The sequence below is a fragment of the Mustela lutreola genome, chromosome 15 (genome assembly GCF_030435805.1).
Source record: "Mustela lutreola isolate mMusLut2 chromosome 15, mMusLut2.pri, whole genome shotgun sequence".
Classification (NCBI taxonomy): Eukaryota; Metazoa; Chordata; class Mammalia; order Carnivora; family Mustelidae; genus Mustela; species Mustela lutreola.
This window is the reverse complement of record NC_081304.1, coordinates 59,568,247-59,588,158: the sequence shown is the minus strand read 5'-3', so window position 1 is coordinate 59,588,158 and position 19,912 is coordinate 59,568,247. Positions and strand designations below refer to the sequence as shown.

The 19,912-nt window shown below is 60.5% G+C and overlaps 3 protein-coding genes across 3 annotated transcripts; 1 reads left to right on the top strand and 2 right to left on the bottom strand.

Moving 5' to 3' along the window:
• Nucleotides 1-107: 107 nt before the first annotated feature.
• CXCL16 (C-X-C motif chemokine ligand 16) lies at nucleotides 108-3,678 on the top strand. Its single transcript, XM_059147689.1, has 5 exons — nucleotides 108-241; nucleotides 569-707; nucleotides 976-1,058; nucleotides 2,345-2,752; nucleotides 3,382-3,678. The coding sequence occupies exons 1-5, from the start codon at nucleotides 175-177 to the stop codon at nucleotides 3,426-3,428; spliced, it is 744 nt and encodes a 247-aa protein (XP_059003672.1). The 5' UTR covers nucleotides 108-174; the 3' UTR covers nucleotides 3,429-3,678.
• Nucleotides 1,472-5,377, bottom strand: MED11 (mediator complex subunit 11). Its single transcript, XM_059147690.1, has 3 exons — nucleotides 5,199-5,377; nucleotides 4,932-5,062; nucleotides 1,472-4,346 (listed from the first exon to the last, which is right to left on the bottom strand). Exons 1-3 carry the CDS (start codon nucleotides 5,281-5,283, stop codon nucleotides 4,209-4,211), a joined length of 354 nt encoding a protein of 117 aa, XP_059003673.1. The 5' UTR covers nucleotides 5,284-5,377; the 3' UTR covers nucleotides 1,472-4,208.
• A 4,605-nt stretch (nucleotides 5,378-9,982) lies between these two features.
• ARRB2 (arrestin beta 2) lies at nucleotides 9,983-17,973 on the bottom strand. The gene is made up of 15 exons (XM_059147688.1): nucleotides 17,821-17,973; nucleotides 15,079-15,109; nucleotides 14,365-14,425; nucleotides 14,209-14,253; nucleotides 13,845-14,041; nucleotides 13,503-13,562; nucleotides 13,074-13,141; nucleotides 12,800-12,935; nucleotides 12,516-12,600; nucleotides 12,246-12,318; nucleotides 11,831-11,968; nucleotides 11,048-11,131; nucleotides 10,877-10,956; nucleotides 10,714-10,768; nucleotides 9,983-10,466 (listed from the first exon to the last, which is right to left on the bottom strand). The coding sequence occupies exons 1-15, from the start codon at nucleotides 17,841-17,843 to the stop codon at nucleotides 10,373-10,375; spliced, it is 1,230 nt and encodes a 409-aa protein (XP_059003671.1). The 5' UTR covers nucleotides 17,844-17,973; the 3' UTR covers nucleotides 9,983-10,372.
• Nucleotides 17,974-19,912: the final 1,939 nt, after the last annotated feature.

Genomic DNA, 19,912 nt, shown 5'->3' with positions numbered 1-19,912 from the left:
GCGGGCCCGCAGTACCGACCGCGCTGTCGGTTCGGACGGTGGGATCGCGGGAAGAGGGCGCCGCCAGCTCGCGCCGCAACTCCAGCCCAGCATCCCGGCCGCGGCTGCCGGCGTCCCCGCGGGCGCGGGACCAAGCCGCCGGCCGCCGCGCTCCGGTCCCGTCTGGCCGCGGAGATGAGCCGGAGCCCGGGTGCCCGGTTCCTCGCGCTCCTCGTCCTGCTGGCGCTGCTGCCTCCGCCAGGTTGGTCCCGGACCGCGCTGGCCCCCGCGTCCCCGAGTCCGCACACGGGGTGCGGGCGGCGGGTGGGGGGGAAGCGGGAAGAGGGCGCCGAGGGCCGACGGGGGGTGTTGGGTAAGTGGCGAGCCGGGGTCCCCAGGCAGCCGGGGCAGGGGATAGGCTGGGGGACATCCGGGTCCAGGCCATGCTCAGGACGTGTTTGGGGGTGGGATGTGTGGGTTGGGCCCGGGGGTCAGATCCGGGATGGAGGGAAGAGGCTTAGTAACAGGGAGGGGAGCCCCTTGAGCGGGGAACCTGCGCTGACCACCTGGGTCGCCCCCGCCCCCCCAGGCCATGGCAACGAGGGCAGCGTCATCGGCAGTTGTTATTGCCACAGGAGGATTTCTTCCCACTCCCCTCCGAAGGGGGAGGTCATGGCACATTTCCGAAAGCACCTGAGAGCCTACGATCGCTGTAATTCCTACATCAGGTAATCTCCCGGAGCGCTGGGAGCGCAGCGCCTCTGGGTGCCTCCGGGAACCTCGCAGTCGACCTGGAACTCCTTGGGGGAGCGACCCCCTCCCAGGATTCCATTCGCCTAGCAATTATCCATGCCTTGCTTTCCCTTTCCCACCTACCTGGGAATTTCCCAGGCGGGGCAGAAAGGGTTCCCCCCACCACCCCGCCCCGCTCTTGGCAGTGACTTCACATCTTTGGAATGAGGAAAGAGCTGAGGTGACCAGGCTTTTCCTTCCTAGGTTCCAGCTACACTCCCGCAGCGTGTGTGGGGGGAGCAAAGATGCTTGGGTTCAAGAACTGGTGAGCTGGTTTGATCGCAAAGGTACGGGGCTTCCCCCTTCTCCCTGGGGTCTGTCTCCAGGGCAGCCGTCTCCTCCTCATTGTGGGCTTTGCTTGGGTCCCCTCCCCATGACACCTCGTCTTCCTGTTGTACCTGGTGCCAGGCGAAGTCCCCTCGACCCCTGTTCACCCAGTGTCACCCACCATCGCTGTTGTGATTTGTGCCACTCCCTCCCGTGCTCTTATTTAATATTTTTCTGGAAGCCAAGGCACTACTTTTGCTTTCCAGTATTCTACTATGGAAATTTAAAGACTTACATAAAAGTTGAAAGACTTGTCCAGGGGACACCCATAGGACCACTACTTGGAGTCTACGTTTCTAGCTACGATTCTAGCTTTTATGTATTTGTATTTTATGTCTTTTATATAGTAGGTACAAAATATAGCAGACACAAATTCCTGTTTTACAATGTCAAGTTTATAGCACATAACCACATTTGCTTTAGTGCGAGCCCATCTATCTTCTTCGTCATCAATTTTATTTGACAGAGAAAAGAGTGCCTGAGCAGGGGAGAGGGGGGAGGGAGGAAGGAGGAGGGAGGAGGGAAGAGCAGACTCCCTGCTGAGCAGGGAGCCCTGTTGCAATGCGGGCTCCATCCCAGGACCCCAGGGATCATGACCTGAGCTGAAGGCACACGCTCAACTGACTGAGCCCCCACAGGTGCCCCTTATTTTTTGATGCGTTTCCTGGTTAGGTGCAGGCATGACCACACTTCACCCCCAAACATCTCAGCTTGTGTATCATGGAGCTCAATACTTGATTGTTGCCATTTCTCTTTTGAGGCTAAATTTACATATGATAAGAGGAACAAATTCTTAACTGTACACATGCCACTTTTGAGATGCGCCTGCTGTATTTTTCTCATAAAATAAATACACAAAATGTCCTAACACTTGCAGAAAAGTAGTCTTGCGTCTCCTCCATGGCCCACAGACCAGTCTGTGGGCTAGAGACCTGCACACAGGCTTTCCCTTCATCCTCCTGGCCACTGTGGCCCTTGCTAGAATTCTCCCCGCTCTATAGCTGAAAGAAAGGCCTCCCAGGGAGGTCAAGAGACAAGGGACAAGGACACACAGCAACTCTGTAGCAGAGTCAGGGTTCCAGCCCAGGTGTCCCCCACGTCCCGGTGCAGATGCTTTTCCCAGTGCTTCCTTGTTGCTGGTCGGTTCACTTCCTTCTCCACCCTGCTCTGCCCTCCGCCTCTGCCTTCCTCTCTGGCCTTCAGCTGTGATCTTGATGTTCTGACTCCTTACTTCTTGCCTCTCCAGAATATGGATATGCTAACTCCGGGAGTGCGGCCTCCCAGGAGCTTTTACCTCCTCCCAGCACCCAGGTTCCTGAGCCCACACAAAGGGCACCTTTAGACACAGGCTCCCCTGCTCCGACGCACCTGCCACCTGCCTCGCAGTCCACTGCACAGCCCATGCTTCCAGCAGGGGCCCAGTCCTTGGACAGAAACCTCACCCGTGCAGATGACATCACTACATCCACTGAGGGCCACGGTCGGGGGTCTGAGGAGAGGCAGAAGCAGCTGGAAGAACAAATAGGGCCTTCCGCGAGAACCTCAGCCATGGTGCCAGTGGTCTCCCTCCTGACCATCATCTTCGTTCTCACTGTGGTCCTCCTGTACGTGCTGTGCAGGAGGAGGAGGGAGCAGTCACTGCAGCACACTCCAGGTAAGCTGAGCCTCTGGGGTCCCTCTCCCTAGAAGCTCTTAGGTGGCCGGAAACCGGAAACCTGCCCCAAGCAGACAGATAGCATCTGTCTGCATCGTGAACCATAGGCCATGAGAGAAGATCAGGTAGAGACGGTTACAAAAGAGGGAGGGAGGAAGGAAAGCCATCTCAGGCCCAGGGACCTATCCTTGACCTTCAGAGCCAGGCAGGGCTTGGAGCAATATAAGATGGTAGCTAGGGGCGCCTAGGTGGCTCGTTGTGAAGTGTCTGCCTTTGGCTCAGGTTATGATCCTGTGATGGTGGGATGGAGGCCCGCATTGGGTTACCTGCTTAGTGGGAAACCCGCTTCTCCCTCTCCCACCACGCCCTGCTTGGGTTCCTGCTCTTGCTATCTTTTTGTTAAATAAATAAAATCTTAAAAAAAAGATGGCAGCTAGAGCAGGCTAAGGGGAGAGGAACTCATGAAGGAAGGTGGGAGCCATTTATTTAGTTCACAAGTCTCTCCTGAGCACCTGCCCTGTACTACGGTTGTATTGTTGAGCTTTGGGAATCGAATCCTCCAGCTCAAGCTAGTCCCCCAACTTTCCTTAATTTTAAAGCTGATACCTTCAACCCTTTCTCTTTTCCAGATTTGCCGCTGTATTATACACCTGTGGCATCAGACTCCAGTGCCTGAGTGGAGAGCGGAAATCTGAGAGGGTAGACGCCGTTCTTTATGCAGCCCCGCACATCTTTAATACTCAGGATAATCTCTAGCACATGCTAGGCACTCCACAGCCAGTTGATATTTAATATACAAGTATCCGGCCACTGCCCTCTTGTCTGCTCTTCCGCGATTTCTTTTCCATGCTGTAACATAAAATCTACAATTCACTGTGATACCCTAGACAAATTATGTGCTTAATTACTAAAGATTATTTTTATAATTATTGACTCTTCTATTCTGCAGACACTGGCCTCAGGCTCCTGCCCCCTTCCCAGGGTTCCTGGCTCCAGCGCCTACCCTCAGGGTCCCACCACCCCCTTGATTTTCTTTCCTCAATCCCAGTATCACCCACGTATGCTCCAGTGAGAGTCCGAGCTCCCTGCTTCCGTTGCTGTATTTTTTAATTAAAACCCCTGGTTCTGCTTTTGTCTCTTTCCATGAAAAAGAATATGCCTTCGCTGGTCCAGTCTACAGAAGCCTGGGGTAGGGCACGGAGTGTTGGAGGAAGTGCGCTGGTGGTCTGATCTCTGTCTGAGCTTGTCTGCACTTCCTGGCGCACCTGCGGGAGCACCTGTGGGAGCAGTCAGGGTTGCCTGATCTTCAAGTGTCTCCATCCCCACCTTCTGCCCCCTATACCCTGCCCAGCCGGGCCCAAAGTGGCAGCCCTGATGTCCCACGCCACAGGTCTCTGGGCTTTGTCCCGGGTGCTGGTGGTGGCCTTCTTCCAAGTTCTCGCTCTAGCTGGTTGGCCTAGTTTTCCAGCATCTGCTCACAGGTTCGAGCCACATCGCTGAGCTTGAGACGGGCGTAGTCCACTCGCTTCAGGGCCATCTGGCAGTCCTTTCTGGAAGAGTAGCTGGAGCCCTCATGGGGCTGCCCGGTGGCCACCTACAGGACAGTCAGATGAGTCGGTGACACACCCCTCCCCTGAGCCAGCTCCCTAACCCAGCTAGCATCTGGTCTCTTGCCTCCTGTCCCCCCTGAGCCGGACGCCGCTGGGGCCCGGTCACGCGGTCATTCGGTAAATCACCGAACCTGTTAACCTCGTGTAAGATGTGGGTAACCCCAACGACTTCCTAGCCTTGTTGCAGGATTAGATAAAGCGGCACGTCGTAAACACTCAGCGTCTGGCACAGGGAGAACCGGCTCACCCCTGCCCCTCCTTTCAGGGTGCCGCCCCTTGAGACCCCGAGGTCAGGTCAGGTTTCTGGGCGCACGGCCCTGGCTTTGGCACCGACCACCAGTCCCTCCCCAGGGCCTCCCCGCCCGGCGGCTCGCGGGCCAACGAGGCAGGCAAAGCCGCCTTCGACGTCTTCCTTCCCGAGGGGGTTCCGGGAACCCCCGGAAGCGAGGGTTCGGCGGAGGTCACCGGCTCCCTGGAGGCCGGGTCGCCACCGCTCCAGAGGCCGAAGCTCCGCCGCGAGGACCCCGCGGGCCGAGGCGGAGGCGCAGGGCGCGGCCGGCCGCACGCACCTGGGTGAGGTAGCGGATCTGCCCCGACAGCTCCGCCTCCACGTGCTGCACCGACGCCGTGAAGGCCGCCGCCTGCCGGTCCAGCAGCCGTTCGTTGGTCTTCTCCTTGGACAGCTCCAGGATCACGGTACCTGCGGGGGCCGACAGAGGGCCGGGGCTGGCCGGGGCTGGCCGGGGCTAGCCCGCGCGGAGCCCGTCCCCCCGCCGGCCCCCGGGGTCCCTCCCCTCCCCGCTGTGAGCGCGGGCGCCGGCCGTCGTGTCCCGAACCTGCATTCTGGAGAATGGCGCCGATCTCCCGTTCGATGTCCTCCAGCGCGCGAAGCCTCTCGTTGGCCAGGCTGTAGGTCGCCATCGCCACCCCCGGCCGCCCCTTCCTCGGGGTTTTTCTCTCTCTGCAAAACGCGGCGCCTGAACCCGGAAGCGGCTGTCGGTGTGCGCCTGCGCGGGGCGTGCTCGGGGGGCTGCGACTACAATTCCCAGGATGCTCTGCGCCGGCCGACCTGGCGAACTACAATTCCCAGGGTATTGTGCGCACACCCTGTTCTGCGCCGCCGCCGCCACCTGGCGGCCACCTGTGGTAAGAGGAGGCAGCGGGGCGTTGGCTTCCCGGTCCAAGGCGGTTCGGCCCTGCGCGCCTCCGCGGCGTTCCTGGGGTCTCTGTTGCGCGGCTGCTGGTGCTGGGTGAGGATGCTGGGAGCCCCGGGGTGCTAGGGCACCCCTCGTAGGGGCCTGGGGGACAGGTGCGTGGCTCCTCCGGGGCGGGATGCCCGCGGACACCGGGCTTGGCAGCCTGTCCCCAGGGGCGGGCTCCGCTCAGCCCCCCTTTCCCGTTCTGGTCGCCGGTTACGCGGCGTCGTCTGGGGATGCGTCCTGAGCGGGATGGGTTCTCAGGTGACAGCGAGGTCGCCGTCGCTTGGAGGCGCGCGCAGTGCACCTCCGGGGGACACGGGATTCTGGGCGCGCGGTGCACCTGCCCGCGCCCGGACACAAGATTCCGGGCGGCGGCGCTGCGGGAGCCGGGGGCTTGCGGCTTAACCGCGCGGACGGGAGACGGGAGCCGGAGCCAGAGCAGGAAAAGGCTTGCAAGCTAAGTGGTTTGGACCTCGTCCTGAAAGCCCTTGGGAGCCCTGGAAGGATTCTCCAGACGTGTGCTCCGGCCGGGTTCCTTCTGGAGAGGTCGGTCGGGACAGCTCTGGACACGGGGAACGATGCTAGTCGGCACGGGGCTAGCCAACGGATGGAGACAGTCGGTTCAGCGTGAGGGACCCAGCATATGACTCCGCTGCTTTTAAAAGTCCTAATACAAGAACAACAAGGAGGGGGGTCTTATTTGGGGGTCAAAGAGAAGCAGAGGAATTAATAGGAAAAATTTAGATAGAAGCATCAAGACAGAAGGGTATCTGGTGACTGATTTAGTAATGACTAGATGAAGCCAGTAGTGAAGAAAGCATAAAAGCAACTTGATTTACTCTTAAATTCACCCCCGCCCATCCCATTACTGGAGTTTTCTTTGTTGAAGGCGGGAAACAGAGGGTCTTTGCATGAAAGGCCCACCCGGGGCAGAACTGTATTGGAAACAGAGAGTGGGGCACCTTGGTGGCTCCGTGGTTAAGCGTCTGCCTCCGGCTCAGGTCATGATCCCAGGGTCCTGGGGTCCAGCCCCACATCTGGCTTCCTGCTCAGTGGGGAGCCTGCTTCCCCCCCTCCCACTTCCCCTGCTTGTGTTCCCTCTCTCGCTGTGTCTCTCTCTGTCAAATAAATAAAATCTTTTTAAAAAAGAACACAGAGATTAGGGGCGCCTGGCTGGCTCAGTCAGAAGGGTGTGAGACTTGATCTCCGTGTAGTGAGTTTGAGCCCTGTGCTACTTAAATGAATAAATAATTTTTTTAAAAACTAGAAGAAAAAAAAGAACTAAAAGAAAATGGGGGTTAAATGAAAGTTTATTTCCTGAGTTGTTCCAATCTGGAATTCTCTTCTCCGGGTGTGCTAGGATGCGGGCTGAAAATGCAATGATTCAGCAACATAATTTTTCCCCCAATAAAACAGCCCAGCGTGGGTAGTTCAGCATGCTCCACAGGTCATCTGGAGAGTTAGGGATGAACTCAGAGAATAAACAGATTCTTTAAATGACAGTGACTCAGGGCAGACAACCTGGTGCCGGAGGAGACAGGTCATCGATAGACAGCACGAGGATGCCGGGTAATGTAGGCGCGCACGTGTGAATGTTGGTTATTGATCTAACCTCCCCCGATACTATTCTCTCGGGAGTATGGGGCCCGTGGGAGTCTCTCACTGCTGGGGAGAGACACGGAAGGGGGCTCAGTCTTCACGTCGTATGGTGGGACACCAGCAATGATGCTTAAGACGAAAGTCAGGAAGCAGCAAAGTGAGCACGCTGCTTGAAGGTCAACACCAGGAAAAACATCAAAGGATGTAAAAGCAGCTACCTCTGAGAAGGGAGCTGGCGAGCCATGGGATATAAGCCTTGTGCTTCTATCTGACTCCTTACTCTTGGTGTGTCCATGACTTTGAAAATAACAACGCCGGGCACGTGGTTGGCTCAGTGGGTTGAGCGTCTGCCTTCGGCTCAGGTCGTGATCCCAAAAGTCCTAGGATCGAGCCCCGCGTCCGCTCCATGGGAAGCCTGCTTCTCCCTCTCCCACTTGCCTTGCTTATGTTCCCTCTCTCTCTGTCAGATAAATAAATGAATAGTTTTTAAAAAAGAGAAAAGAACAGAATGCACGAAAAGTGAAATGGTAGTGAGGAAGTGAGTAGAGACTGACTTTATGTGGAAGAGACTGGAGTGTGGAAGAGGGTCTTCTCTGGTTTCCATCCTTCCTTGAGCAGAAGAGACTTGCGTGGATGTATGACGTACCGCAGATGGAGAAACGGCAGAGAGAGAGGCAGAGGTTGAAGAGAGGGGATGGCGGGATGAGCTGGGGAGTCAGAGGAGGTGGGAGAGGAGCGACCTGGGCACCGGTGGAAGGAGGCGGCGGCTTGAGCTTGGGTGCATAGGGAATCATCCCCGTTGGTGTTTGTGGGTCGAGGCGGGAAGTTGCAGCCATCCGTTCCTGGCGCCCTCATCTCTGAAAATCAGAAGTCACTAGGAGCATGGGGGAAGATTTGCAAGGTGGCGAGGGAGGTGGCCAGGAAGACAGAGAGGGACAGAGGCTCATTGGGAACTGAGGGCCCAGCTGAGGTTAGAGACCATAGGTTGACATTAGCCCCGGGCGTGTACCCAGTGCCCAGTGTTGGCACCTACGATGTGTTAAAAATGACTTGCTGAGGGGTGCCTGGGTGGCTCAGTCAGTTAGGTGTCTACCTCCGGTGCAGGTCTTGATCCCAGGGTCCTGGGATGGAGCCCTGCATCAGGCTCCCTGCTCAGTGGGGCGTCTGCTTCCCCCTCTGCCTCTTCCCCTACTCACACTCACACTCTTCCTCTGTCTCAAATAAATAAATACATAAAATCTTAAAAAAGAAGAAGAATTTGTCCTGCAGATCCAGTTCGTGTGTGCCCAGAAGACCTGTCTTCGGGGATAATGACTGCCCTGGTGTTTGCCTAGCCAAAGAGCGGACCTCCTTCACGGCCATCGGCAGGAGATGGGTAGAAATAAAGGCCACCCAGGGAGTGGAAAGTCACAGGGCGACTGAAAGAATAAGGAAGATCTGTAGGCGTTGCTGCAGAAGGGAAGGCACCACTAACGGGAAAAGCGTGGTAGGGACAGGAGGGCACATTGTGCTACTGTCTGTCCGGAATAAGGGGAAATGCACCTGGGCAGGTGTGACTAGATGAGAACAGCATCTGTGGTTTATTTGAGCACTGGAAGGCTCAAATAAAGGGATGGTGCGTCTTTATCTCGCCTCCCCCCTTCCCTGGGGGTTGGGAGTGGGGAGTCCTGATTCACCTGAAATCCTGCTGAGCTCTGGGCCGAGAGCTCAGAGGTCAGAGTGGGCTCGTGGGAATCAGGGGATGCTGGCGCTTCCTCTGTGTGGCGGGGGCCGGGCTGTGCAGGGTGGGCTGTACTGGGGAGCGGGGGGCAGCCAAGGGCACTGGCATTTTGGCAGCACTTAAGTCCGTGGGAAAATGGCGGTCTAATTAGATGTCAGGCTCTACAGACTGAAGGCCCGTAGGAGTGGCCCCCGGGCCCCATCTGGAACCACTTGGCCTTGCTGTCTCTGCCCCATTCCCACCTTCTCACATAGTGCTGCCATCGCCCAGAAGGTTCCAGCCCGTTCCTCATTTGCCGGTTCTGTGCTCAAAGGTCCCTCCCTCCGGAGAGATCATTCCCAAACCCCAGGCTAGGTCAGCACTCTCCGAGGTCAGCACTCCTCGCCCTGGACTTCTCCTTTGGAGCATGGATACTGTCACGAGGTCACCAGGGAGTGACTTAATGGTGGCTTTGGTCACTGCGATGTCCTTTGTGATACCCGGCACGGAACGGGCACCCCAGGCACGGGCTGCTGAGTGAATGATGAGCCTTACGAGACACAGGAGACAAAGGCTGGGTGACAGGAGTGGGAGTGGGTGCAGGGGGGGTAGGCCTTGTCCGTGGAGGGTTGCTCCCGCCCTGCAGCCCGGCATCTGGGAGTGCCTGACGCACATCCGAGAAGCCGCAGGGGGATGTCACAGGTGAGACTCCCCCCCGGCCCCACGGAATGTCGTGCGGCTTCTGTCCAGGGAGGCCTGTGGCCGGGCTCCCACCAAGCCCCAGGACTAGGTGGCCGGAGCCGAGCACCCAGCACACATGACCGAGTGGTGACGTGTGCCAGCGGCAATGAGGAAGAGCCCGGCCCTGCCCAGCTCCCAAGGCCCCCAGCCTTCGGGGAAGTGAGCAGCTGTTTCCCCTGTGAATGCGACAGCTGACGCTGCAGGTTCTGGGCCGAGCAATCGCGTTTCAGTGCCTCCGTGGAGCACAGGGCAGCCCAGCACTCGGACACCGACTGATGGCCTTGGGGCCCGGCGAGGAGGCTGGCTGGGTGCTCAGCCCCCCGCGGCCGGTCCCTGATAGCTCCGGTCTGCTCCTCCCACCCCCCACGGAAGACACAGACGCTCCTGCCTATGAAAAGGTTTAATTTCTTCTTTATGCTCAGAAACAGAGAAGTGGCCTTGCTCCCCCAAGAGGGTCTCCTCTCCCTGGAAAGGGAAGCTGTTGCTGTGATGTGAGGTTGAACGCGGGGTTCCTTCTCCCCACTTCCCCGCTGTCTTTCCAGCACCCTCTGCAGAATTTAGTCTGAACACAGCTTGCCGCCCACGGGGGAGGGGGTGGGGGGGCGCAGCTGGAGTCCAAAACATCAGGCCCATGTTCCACGAGAGATGGGTCCAGTGTGTGCCTGGGGCGGCCGGTGCGGGAGGGAGGGAGGGGAGGCATGGGTGGGGGGAGCTGCTGGGCAGAGGCGGGGAGGGCGGAGAGTCTGCCCCCCACCTCCGCACCCACCCACTCCTAGCAGAGCTGGTCCTCATAATCCTCCTCCTTCATCCCTTTTAGCCTGAGCCGGGCGAAGTCCTCGAACACAATGTCGTCGTCCGTGGCATAGCTTGACGGTGGAGGGGGAGGCAGTGAGGGCTCCAGGCCCTCTGCTCGGCCCCCCGCTCCCCTCCCAGACACGGGGCGTCCGAGCGAAGGGGCTGGACCCATGGGCAAGGAGGCTACGCCATCTGGATTGGGTGTTTCGGCCCTCCCTCCCCAGGGAGGAGAAAAGCAGGGGTGAGGGCACCCTGGGGGGCTGCAGGGCTCTCTGGCCACAGAGGTCAGAGGTCGAAGGCAGGGGTGGAGTCTCTTACTTGGTATCAAATTCAATGAGGTTGGTGTCCACGGGTACACCTGTGTCCGGAGCAGCTGCAGGAGGAGAGGGGTAGGTGGGCAGGCGCCAGGGGGGACCAGCGGGTCTCCCCTGGCCTTGCTTCCGGCCGCCTCGCGGGGGTGGGGGGCTCAGGGTGCGCTCACCTGTCTGGGGCCTGGGGAGGGTGATGTGGTCGTGGGGCTTGGGGTGCATGAGGACGAAAGGCAGCTCCACAGAGACGTCCCTGCGGGGGGGATGGGGGAGGTGGTGTGAGAGGCCCTCGCGGTCGCACCGGGAGGAGACCCCCGCGCGCCCCACATTCCCCGCACACTCACCCGCCACGAGACACCACCAGCTTCACCTTGACCCTGTAGGACACCAGGATGCCCAGCACCTCCTTGGTGGCGCCCTCCTTCACGCTGCAACGAGGGGGTTTGGGTGGGACCCCGTCCCAGCCGTGGCCTCCCGCAGTGTGGGCTGTGCTGTTCTCACACCAAGCACCCCGCGGCACCCCTCGGCACCGAACCCGCTTGCAGCTTAAAGTGTCCTTGTGACCTGTCCTTGTGACCCGGCACCATCCAGCTCTCCGCCACCCCGACCGCATTCCCCCCCACCCCTCCCCACTCATTCTGGCCTCTGGCTTGCCATGCGTGTTCACGCAGTGCTCCCCTCGCACCTGGGCGCCCTGGGGGAGGCCCGGCCCTGACTCAGTGGCGGTGTGGCCATCACCCAGAGGTGTGGCGGCCCCACACTTCCTCGCGCGTCCTTGCAGAGACAGCGCCTGGGCCACCGGACCCCTCTGCCCAGGACGCTCCTTGTGTGGCCAGTCACCGACTTACTCTGGGTCCTTCCTCAGAAGGACTCACGCCTGGGGGTGGGGGGCGGCCTCTTTGAAGGGCACACATGCCGCCCACCCTGACACGCCCTGCCTCCTCTGCCTTGCTCCTTCTCCACGCTCGTCACTAGACGGGTGGTACGTTTCGCCGTTGATCTGTCTGTCCTCCCCCTCTGGATTCTCTGGTCCTTTCTGAGCCCCAAGAGCACTGGGTGCCTGGGACAGAGCCTGAAGGAGCGCGTGAGCCTGGGCCACGGGAGCCCCCCCCCGGCTCCCCGCTCACATGGTGCTGGAAGCCAGGTTGGTGTCCTCGTGCTTGAGCTTCCCATCCAGGGCCAGACCCCGCTTCTCCCGGTTGTCGCTGAGCAGCGGGGTGACAGTATACACCTTGCAGAACGTGGAACTGGGGGACACCTGGTCACTGGGGAGCAGGGACAGGAGACTGAGACTCTGGGGGGGGCGGGCCGGGCGAGGTGGTTGCTCCCACCCCCGGGAGCTCCCCCCCCCACCAGCGCTGCCCTATTTGGGCCCACGGGTAATGGGGGCTGGGTTAGAGCTCAGTCCACTCCAGAAAGCGAGCTCAGAGCCACCTGCCGGGAAGGAAGGCCCTTGTAGGTGGGGACGGTTCAGAGTGGGGACGGTCTCCCAGGGTTGTTCCTCTGCCCTAAGGTGCAGCCCCGGGGTGTTCTGTTACTCACTCTTGTTCGATCTGAGCTACAGGGCACTTGTACTGGGCAGTGCTGAAGAGGCAGATGTCGGCGTACTGTCTCACTGCGGGGCGGGGTGAGGTCAGGCAGCCATGCTTGGAGTGCAGGCTGCAGCCCCCCAGGCCCCCTGCCCTGGACCCCACGGGGCTGTGTCTCCTTCTGAGGCAGCCTCCCGCACTGGGGTGTGTCCCTGCGCAGAAATCATACCACGTGGGCAGCAACTCCCACCCCCAAGACCCCCTCCTATCCCCCACCTCCTACCAGAGACTTTGATCTTCTTGATGGTCTTGGTGGAGTTGTTGGTGACGTGGACGTTGACATTGAGGGGCTCCCCGTGGTAGTAGAGCTTTCGGGAAGAGGGGGTCAAGTTAATGCGATCTGTTTGCACTGGTCCCATTATCAGCGTCCCCCCTGCCCCCACACAGACCCGTGGCTCGGTCTCCCTCTAAACCCACGCCCACACCCAGCTGTCCTGGCAGGTGGCTCCAGCCCTCCCCCCAGGGCCCTCTGCACTGGAGCCCCTGCATCCTGCCCCCGCACCCCACCTCCTTGTCCAGGGAGGCCTCAAGGTGCAGGGACCGGTCGGACATGAGGAAGTGGCGTGTGGTTTCTGCTGAAGGCTGGGGGCCAGGTTTCTCTGGGGCAAACTGCACCTTTCGGATCACCAGACGCACAGAGTTCCTGGGGGTGGGGAAGAGGGGCGGCAGGGGGCGAGTCCTCAGACACCCGGACCCCCAGCGCTGCCTCCCTGAGGCTTAGGGCTCCAAGGCGTGGAGAGGGGATGCTCACAGCATGGGGAGGGGGGCTTGCTTCCCTCACCTTTTGTGGCTTTTTTCTTCTAGTGATTTGGCACAGAAGGCGCGAATCTCAAAGTCTACCCCGCAGGCCTTGGGAGGAGAAAAGGTCACATCTTACACAAGGCCCCTGACACCACCACACCCTTCCTTCTCCCTCGCCTCGGTCAGGGGTTCTTGCCCCATCGCTGTGTGCTGAGGAGTGTAGGGCCTGGGGTTTCGTCCTCTGCCTCCCGAAGCCCCCAGTACCTGGCAGTGCCTGGGTCCTGTCTGCAAGGCGAGCCCCTATACTCACCTGGGAGTGCCCAGAGTCACCCGGGAGCAGACAGACCACATTTCCACCAGGGACAAGTCCCACCCTGGCTTCTCCCTGACAGCCCCCCTCTCGATGGGTGCCAGGCTCCTACTGGAGCCCGTTCTGTCCCCTGAACCCTCGGACCCATTCCCGCTGTACCTTCCCCGTGTCCTCAGGGCCTGGCTGCAGGGTGACGGAGCAGGGAAGGTTCTGGGGGATCTGTGGGGAGGCAAGGGGAGGCTTCGGTTCTTCCAGATCTTTCTCCCAATCCCCACTAAGAGGCTGGAGGAGGCGTCCCGATGGGTGAGAAGGGGAAGAAGGGAGGGGCCCCAGGGAGGAGGCAGACACAAGAGTGACCGTGAAGGCGGGGTGGGGGGGCTGTCCAGGGTCTCCTCCTCACTGCTGATTCCAGATGTGCCTGGAGCAGGGGCCTCACCGTCCCCCCTTCCCGCAACTCATTGGCAGCCCCCTTGCCCTGCAGAGGGTGGAGGGCGTCCTCACTGTGAAGAAGAAGGGGTGGGCGTGTGGGCCCAGCTTCCTGAGCAGCCGGTCCTGCAGGCGGGTGGGGGGCCTCGGGGGGTTGGGCGCCGGCGGGAAGGCCTGGTAGTTGGCGATGAACAGGTCTTTGCGGAAGGACAAGCCAAGCACATCCAGGTCCTCGCGGCCATAGCGGAAGGCGCAGGTGAGGGTCACAAACACTGCAGGGGGGGGGGGGTTGTTGGTGGTGGTCAGGATCCCACACCCACCCCCCGGCCCCAGCCCTCATCCCCAGCAGCAACCAACCTGCCTGAAACTGACTTCCCTCTTCCCGCCCCACTGGGCCACCCCGACTTCCCTGAGGCGCCCCCTGCTCTCGGGCCAGTACCTTTGCGATCCTTCAAGTAGTCAGGGTCCACGAGCACCACGCCATCTGGGAAAGGGACACACAAACTCACTTCCTGTCAGGGCCTCCCCTCCATCTCTGGGCCCAGGAGCCTCTCCCTGTCTTGGGGGCCTGGTGCTGCTTTCTGGATACACTTACCTACGGGGTCCACTTTGTCCAGGTGGTCTACAAAGTCCCGCTTCCCCAAGTACACAGTGAGCTGTGGATACAGAAGGGGCACAGGGAGGATGGGGCAGGAGGGTGCGGGGCACGTAAGCCCCAGAGCACTCGTCCTGCCCCTGGTCTTTCCCAGGCTGGGGTTAGCCCTGGGGTTCCTCCCAACAGGGTCAGAAGGGGAGAGCAGTGGGGTTTCCCAGGTTACCCAACCTTGAAGCTTTTTGCACCTCTGTCCACAAGTCAGGCAAGCGTGTGTGTGTGTGTGGTGAGTGGGGAGTGGGCTTGGAGAGGACTCAGGGGGGCCCCCCAGTCATTTAGAGAGCAGGGTGTGGTCTCACGGGCTCCTCTCGGGGGCTCTGGGATACATAGGCCATAGCCTAGGGGCTCTTGACCCATTCCCAGCCCAGGAACCCTGGGCCCACTCCCAAGAGGGGTATAGCCTAGGGCTCCTGGCTCCTCCCCCTTCCTCTAGCCTAGGGACCCGGACCTGTCCCCACCCAGGGACCTGTCCCCACCCAGCCCCGCCGCTGGCTGGGGTTGAGTGGCCTTTGCGGCAAGGGGCTTCGGGAAGGAAGTAAGTCAGCTCTTAGCTGTCACAGGAAGTGGGGAGCTAGGGGTTGGGGATGGGCGAGGGGCAGGCTGGGCCTTGCAGGAGCCCGGAGTGGGTTGGGAGCAGAAGCAGCATGGGGGACTCACCTTGCAGTTGGGGCTCGACTTTTTGAAGACCCTAGCAAAATAGAAAGGGAAACCCCGCTGCCTCACAGTGGGCAGCGGGGACCTCCCCACCCTGGCCCGAGAAGTTGAACTCACCCGGGACTCTGCTTGCAGGCTCTGGGGCTCTGCCAGCTCTACCCCTCCCACTTCTTCCCAGGAGAAGGGCCACCACAGGGCCTGAATATTCCCAATACCCCCCCCCCCACTAGGTCCCCTCCTCCTAGGACAATGGCCCTTGGTTGCCACAGGAACTACCCAGGCTCTTCCCAGAGCACTTGCCCCAAGGGACCCAAATGGGCAGGCTGTAGGAGCCTCTGTCTAGGACCGAACCCTGTCCCCGACTTCTCCGGTACTTCAAAGACAGCTGGAGTGCCCAGCAGGGCAATGGCCCTGGCTTTTGCGCCTAGAGTGTTTCTACTTGTAGGCACTACTTTAGTGTGACCTGATTCCATTAACCTCCGACCGTTCCCCATCTCTGATCTCAGCAGCCCCAAAGCCCATCTCCGGAGGTCGAGTTCAGCTATCACTTCCTTTGGGAAGCAGATCGAGCCTGGACCCTGGTTACTCCTCTTGGGGGAGCGGTGTGAGAGCTTGCACAGGCCCCGAGCCACACATCACCTGCCCCAGCAGGTCACCTGTGATGGCCGGAGGCCGTACTCAGTTTGCACCCCCAGCACGAGGCCAGCGAATTGCTAGAACCGCGATGCCCGCTGCTGTTGATCAGGAGAATGCCCCAGGTTCAGCGCCATTTCAAGGGCTTTGCGTGTGGAGGTCCCAGTGTTCCTAGTTTACAGGTGAGGAGGCTGAGGCACGGGGGCCTGAAGGGTTTAGCCTAAGGCCCCACGGGGTGGAAACGGTGGGGCTCAGATGAACAGCTTCAGTCTGGCTCCGAGCCCACGCTCTCCCTCACTAAACTGGTATTCTCCCATCTCTGCAATCCCCACTAAGTGTTGAATTGCAAGGGATTTGCTCCCCCAAGCTGAAACAATCTAACCCCAGACTCTGCCCACTGCTGTGGGTGTAGTAGGTATCCGGTGACCGCCTGGGCTCCGGCCACTTGTGGGTCTGACTTTCCTCATCTCCATGCGCTGTCTCAGCAGCAAGCCCTGGGAAGGGTCTTCGGCAAGTAAAAACAGAAGTCCCGCAGACTGGCCCGTCCTTCCTCCAGCAATAACCCCCGTCCCCGGTTTTGCTCTAACAACCTCACTTGCCACTTCTTCCCAGAAGGTCAGGCTATCCAAAGGCCATAAGGCAAAGGGTATGGTGGCCCCCGGTGTCCCCATCCAATAAAGGAGAGTAAACACTGGTAGGGTGGCAGCTAGAACAAGTACCCACTCTAAGGACGGATAGCTAGGGCACCTTCCAGTCCCCTTGTCTTTGCTTCAAGTTTTCCTCTATGTCCCAGGGCTTCCTCCTATTAGGATGAAGCCACTGATGGTGGTTGTGGGGTAACGGCCCCCAAGTGTCCGCAGGGCCATCTGCCCTTGGGAGCCGAGGCTGGGGAGCAGCAGCACTTGTACACCGAGGTCGGCCAAGGAGGCAGACTGTGGGGGTGCCCAGAGGTGCCCATCGAGGGGGCCAGCGACAGCAGATGTTCTCTCCATTTCCTGTGGCCCAGAATTAGACGGAGGTGGCGGGGACTGTGCCAAGTCAGCAGTCCTCCTCTGGTCCATCCATCCTCCTCCCGGAACCACATAACGGAAATTGGGGGCCTCCCTCAAGTCAGCGACTTCCCCTTTCTTTGGGGGTGTCTGAGCCCTAATCCAGGGCACCAGTCCTCCCTCTGATCATCTCTCTGATACTACTAGATGGGGTGCTCAGAAGCCTGGGTTCTCATCCTCTGCGGGCAGGGAGTGGTGGGGCTGAGATGATGATGTTTTTCAGCCAAGTGATGTCTGAGGACCCAGGCCCCATCCTGGTCCCTCCTGGATAGAGGCATACGGCCCCAATCTTTTCCTCTTCTGCTCCGGCTCCCCAGGGACCTGGGCATTCACCCACTATCCCCTTGGGGGGTGTTGGCCCACAAGAGGAAGTGGATTTTGCTAGAGACCAAAAAAGAGAACTCGGGGTATCAGTGGAAGGAAGGCGCCTCGACGATTGCACAGAAAACATCCGGGGAGTGGATGGCGTGCTCAGGGCAGATACTGCCTTGCCTCACCTCTGGGAATAAAAGTAAGGCCCAGAAGCGGGGAGGGTCGTCATGCACTCTACTCCCCCAAGATGAAGCTGTTGTTCCTAGCAACCTGGGGGAAGGCAGAAGTTTGGAAGCAGAGCCACCTGGCCCTTGGGACAGCCCGACTGCCTGCGGTTTACCTGACAGGAGGCTCTCCAGCAGCTCGGCACGAGCCTTCGAGGGGGGGAATCCCCTCCCGGCATCCGGACCTCCCATACCCAACCCCTTAGGGCCAGCCACCTGCTCCTCCTTCCTCCGCCCCTGCATCGCTGCCTGCACCGGAGAACCCAGTCGTCCGGCCCCCACATCCCTGCGAGAACCCAGACGCCAGGCTCCTGATCGCCTTCAGCCCTCGGTTTCTGCAAGGGCCCTAGCATGCGTCCCCCTCATTATCCTCGAGGACCCAGGCGCGCGGCCCCAGATGGCTGCCCCCCCAGGGACCCAAGAGTCCGGCCCCCGGGTTCTCTCCCCGGTGTCCTTGTCCGGGGACCGTCCCGGCATCCGCCCCGAGCCGCCGCCCACGTCCCGCCGCGTGGCCCCACCTCCCTTACCTGGTGCCCGGTTTCTCCCCCATGGTGCGCGCGCCCGCAGCCCGCCGCCCGCCCGGTTCGCGGCTCGCTCGCAGCCTCCCAGCCTGCTGCCAGGTCCCCCGCTCCTCCCCGAGCCACTGCGCACGCGCGCACGCCGCTCTTTCTCCTCTCCCCCGCCCCTCAGGCCCCCCCGCGCTTCTGGGGAACAGGGCCCAGCTGCGTCAGCCTGGACCGCGCGCGCCGCGGCGCCGCCCGCCCTCTGGGCTCAGACCGCGCGGTGATTGGCTCCTCCCCCGCGCCCGCCCCTCCGCGGCCCCGCCCCGCCGCTCCCGGGGCGGGGGAGGGGGTGGGTGGGCTGGTCAATCCTGCGCGCGCGGTCCCCCGTCCCCCCCTCGGCCCGCCCATCTCCCCGCCCCTCCGCGCCCCGGTCGGAACCGATTGGGCTCCCCGGCAAGGAGGCGCCCGCCTGCCCGGAGGGGAGAGCCCTGTGATTGGCTCCCTGCGCCCAGGGCGCCGCGGGGGTCCCCTCCCCTTTGTTTGCTTTCGCCGCGGTGGTGAAGGCGAGGGAGGCGGCGGGGGCGGCGGAGCTAGCTCCGGCACCGTCTGGGAGGAAGGATGAGGGGATGCGCACGTGGGTGAGCGCTTCCACATGCGTGACGCTTTGCTTCAGGGCGCGCCGCGCTCCCCAGTGCTCGAAGCCTTCTTCGGCCCGCCCTCCCGCCGCTTTACTGCGCTGTGTCAGCTCCCTCTGGCGTCTGTCTTTCCTCTTCCACCGGGTTACTGTGCCTAGTGTCTCCGACTACCCATCCCTTCCTGTCATCTCTTCGCGGCCGGCATCCATGCCTCCATCCGTCCATGCCTCCATACATCCATACCTCCATCTGTCCATCCATCCATGCCTCCATCCGTCCATACCTCCATCCGTCCATGCCTCCATCCGTCCATGCCTCCATCCGTCCATGCCTCCAACCGTCCATGTCTCCATCCGTCCATGCCTCCATCTGTCCATCTGTCCATGCCTCCAACCGTCCATGCCTCCATCCGTCCATGCCTCCGTGCCTCCATCCGTCTGTGCCTCCATCCGTCCATCCCTCTGTGCCTCCATCCGTCCATGCCTCCAACCGTCCATGTCTCCATCCATCCACGCCTCCATCTGTCCATCCATCCATGCCTCCATCCGTCCATGCCCCCGTTCCTCCATCCGTCCATGCCTCCATCTGCCCATGCCTCCATGCCTCCATCCATCTGTGCCTCCATCCGTCCATCCCTCTGTGCCTCCATCCGTCCATGCCTCCAACCGTCCATGTCTCCATCCATCCACGCCTCCATCTGTCCATCCATCCATGCCTCCATCCGTCCATGCCTCCATCTGTCCATGCCTCCGTGCCTCCATCCGTCCATGCCATGCCTCCATCCGTCCATGCCTCCATCTGTCCATGCCTCCATTCCTCCATCCATCCGTGCCTCCATCCGTCCATGCCTCCATCCGTCCATGCCTCCATCCATCCATGCCTCCATCCATCCGTGCCTCCACCTGTCCATGCCTCCATACCTCCATCTGTCCATGCCTCCATCCGTCCATGCCTCCATCCGTCCATGCCTCCATCCGTCCATGCCTCCATCTGTCCATGCCTCCATCCGTCCATGCCTCCATCTGTCCATGCCTCCATTCTTATTTTGTGCCAGTCACTGTGCTGGGCGATGGGGATGCAGACATGAATTCACGTGGCCCCTGCTTTCCTAGCACAGTTCAGGAGACACTTAAACAGGTATTAGGGTCACAAGAATACTATCATGGAGGTATGGCTCAGAAGACAAAGCGACTACTGGCGCTTGACTGGAGCAGAGGTGGTGGGGGAACACTGTCCAGAGAAGGACACATTGGAGGGCAGTCTTTCTGAAGGGTGGGCAGAAGTTGAGAAAAGGTGTTGCAGAGATAGAGAAAGGCAAGGCACGTCCTCTGCGGAAGGGTTTGTGGGGTTCCACCACAGGAGAGATGAGGGGGAGGGGGAGGACTGGAACAGAGTGTGAAGGATTCCATACAGCAGGTGAAGGAATGTGGTGGAGGTCTTCCCTGGAGGACACTTAGATCCAGTAGTGGCTTTTTTAAAGC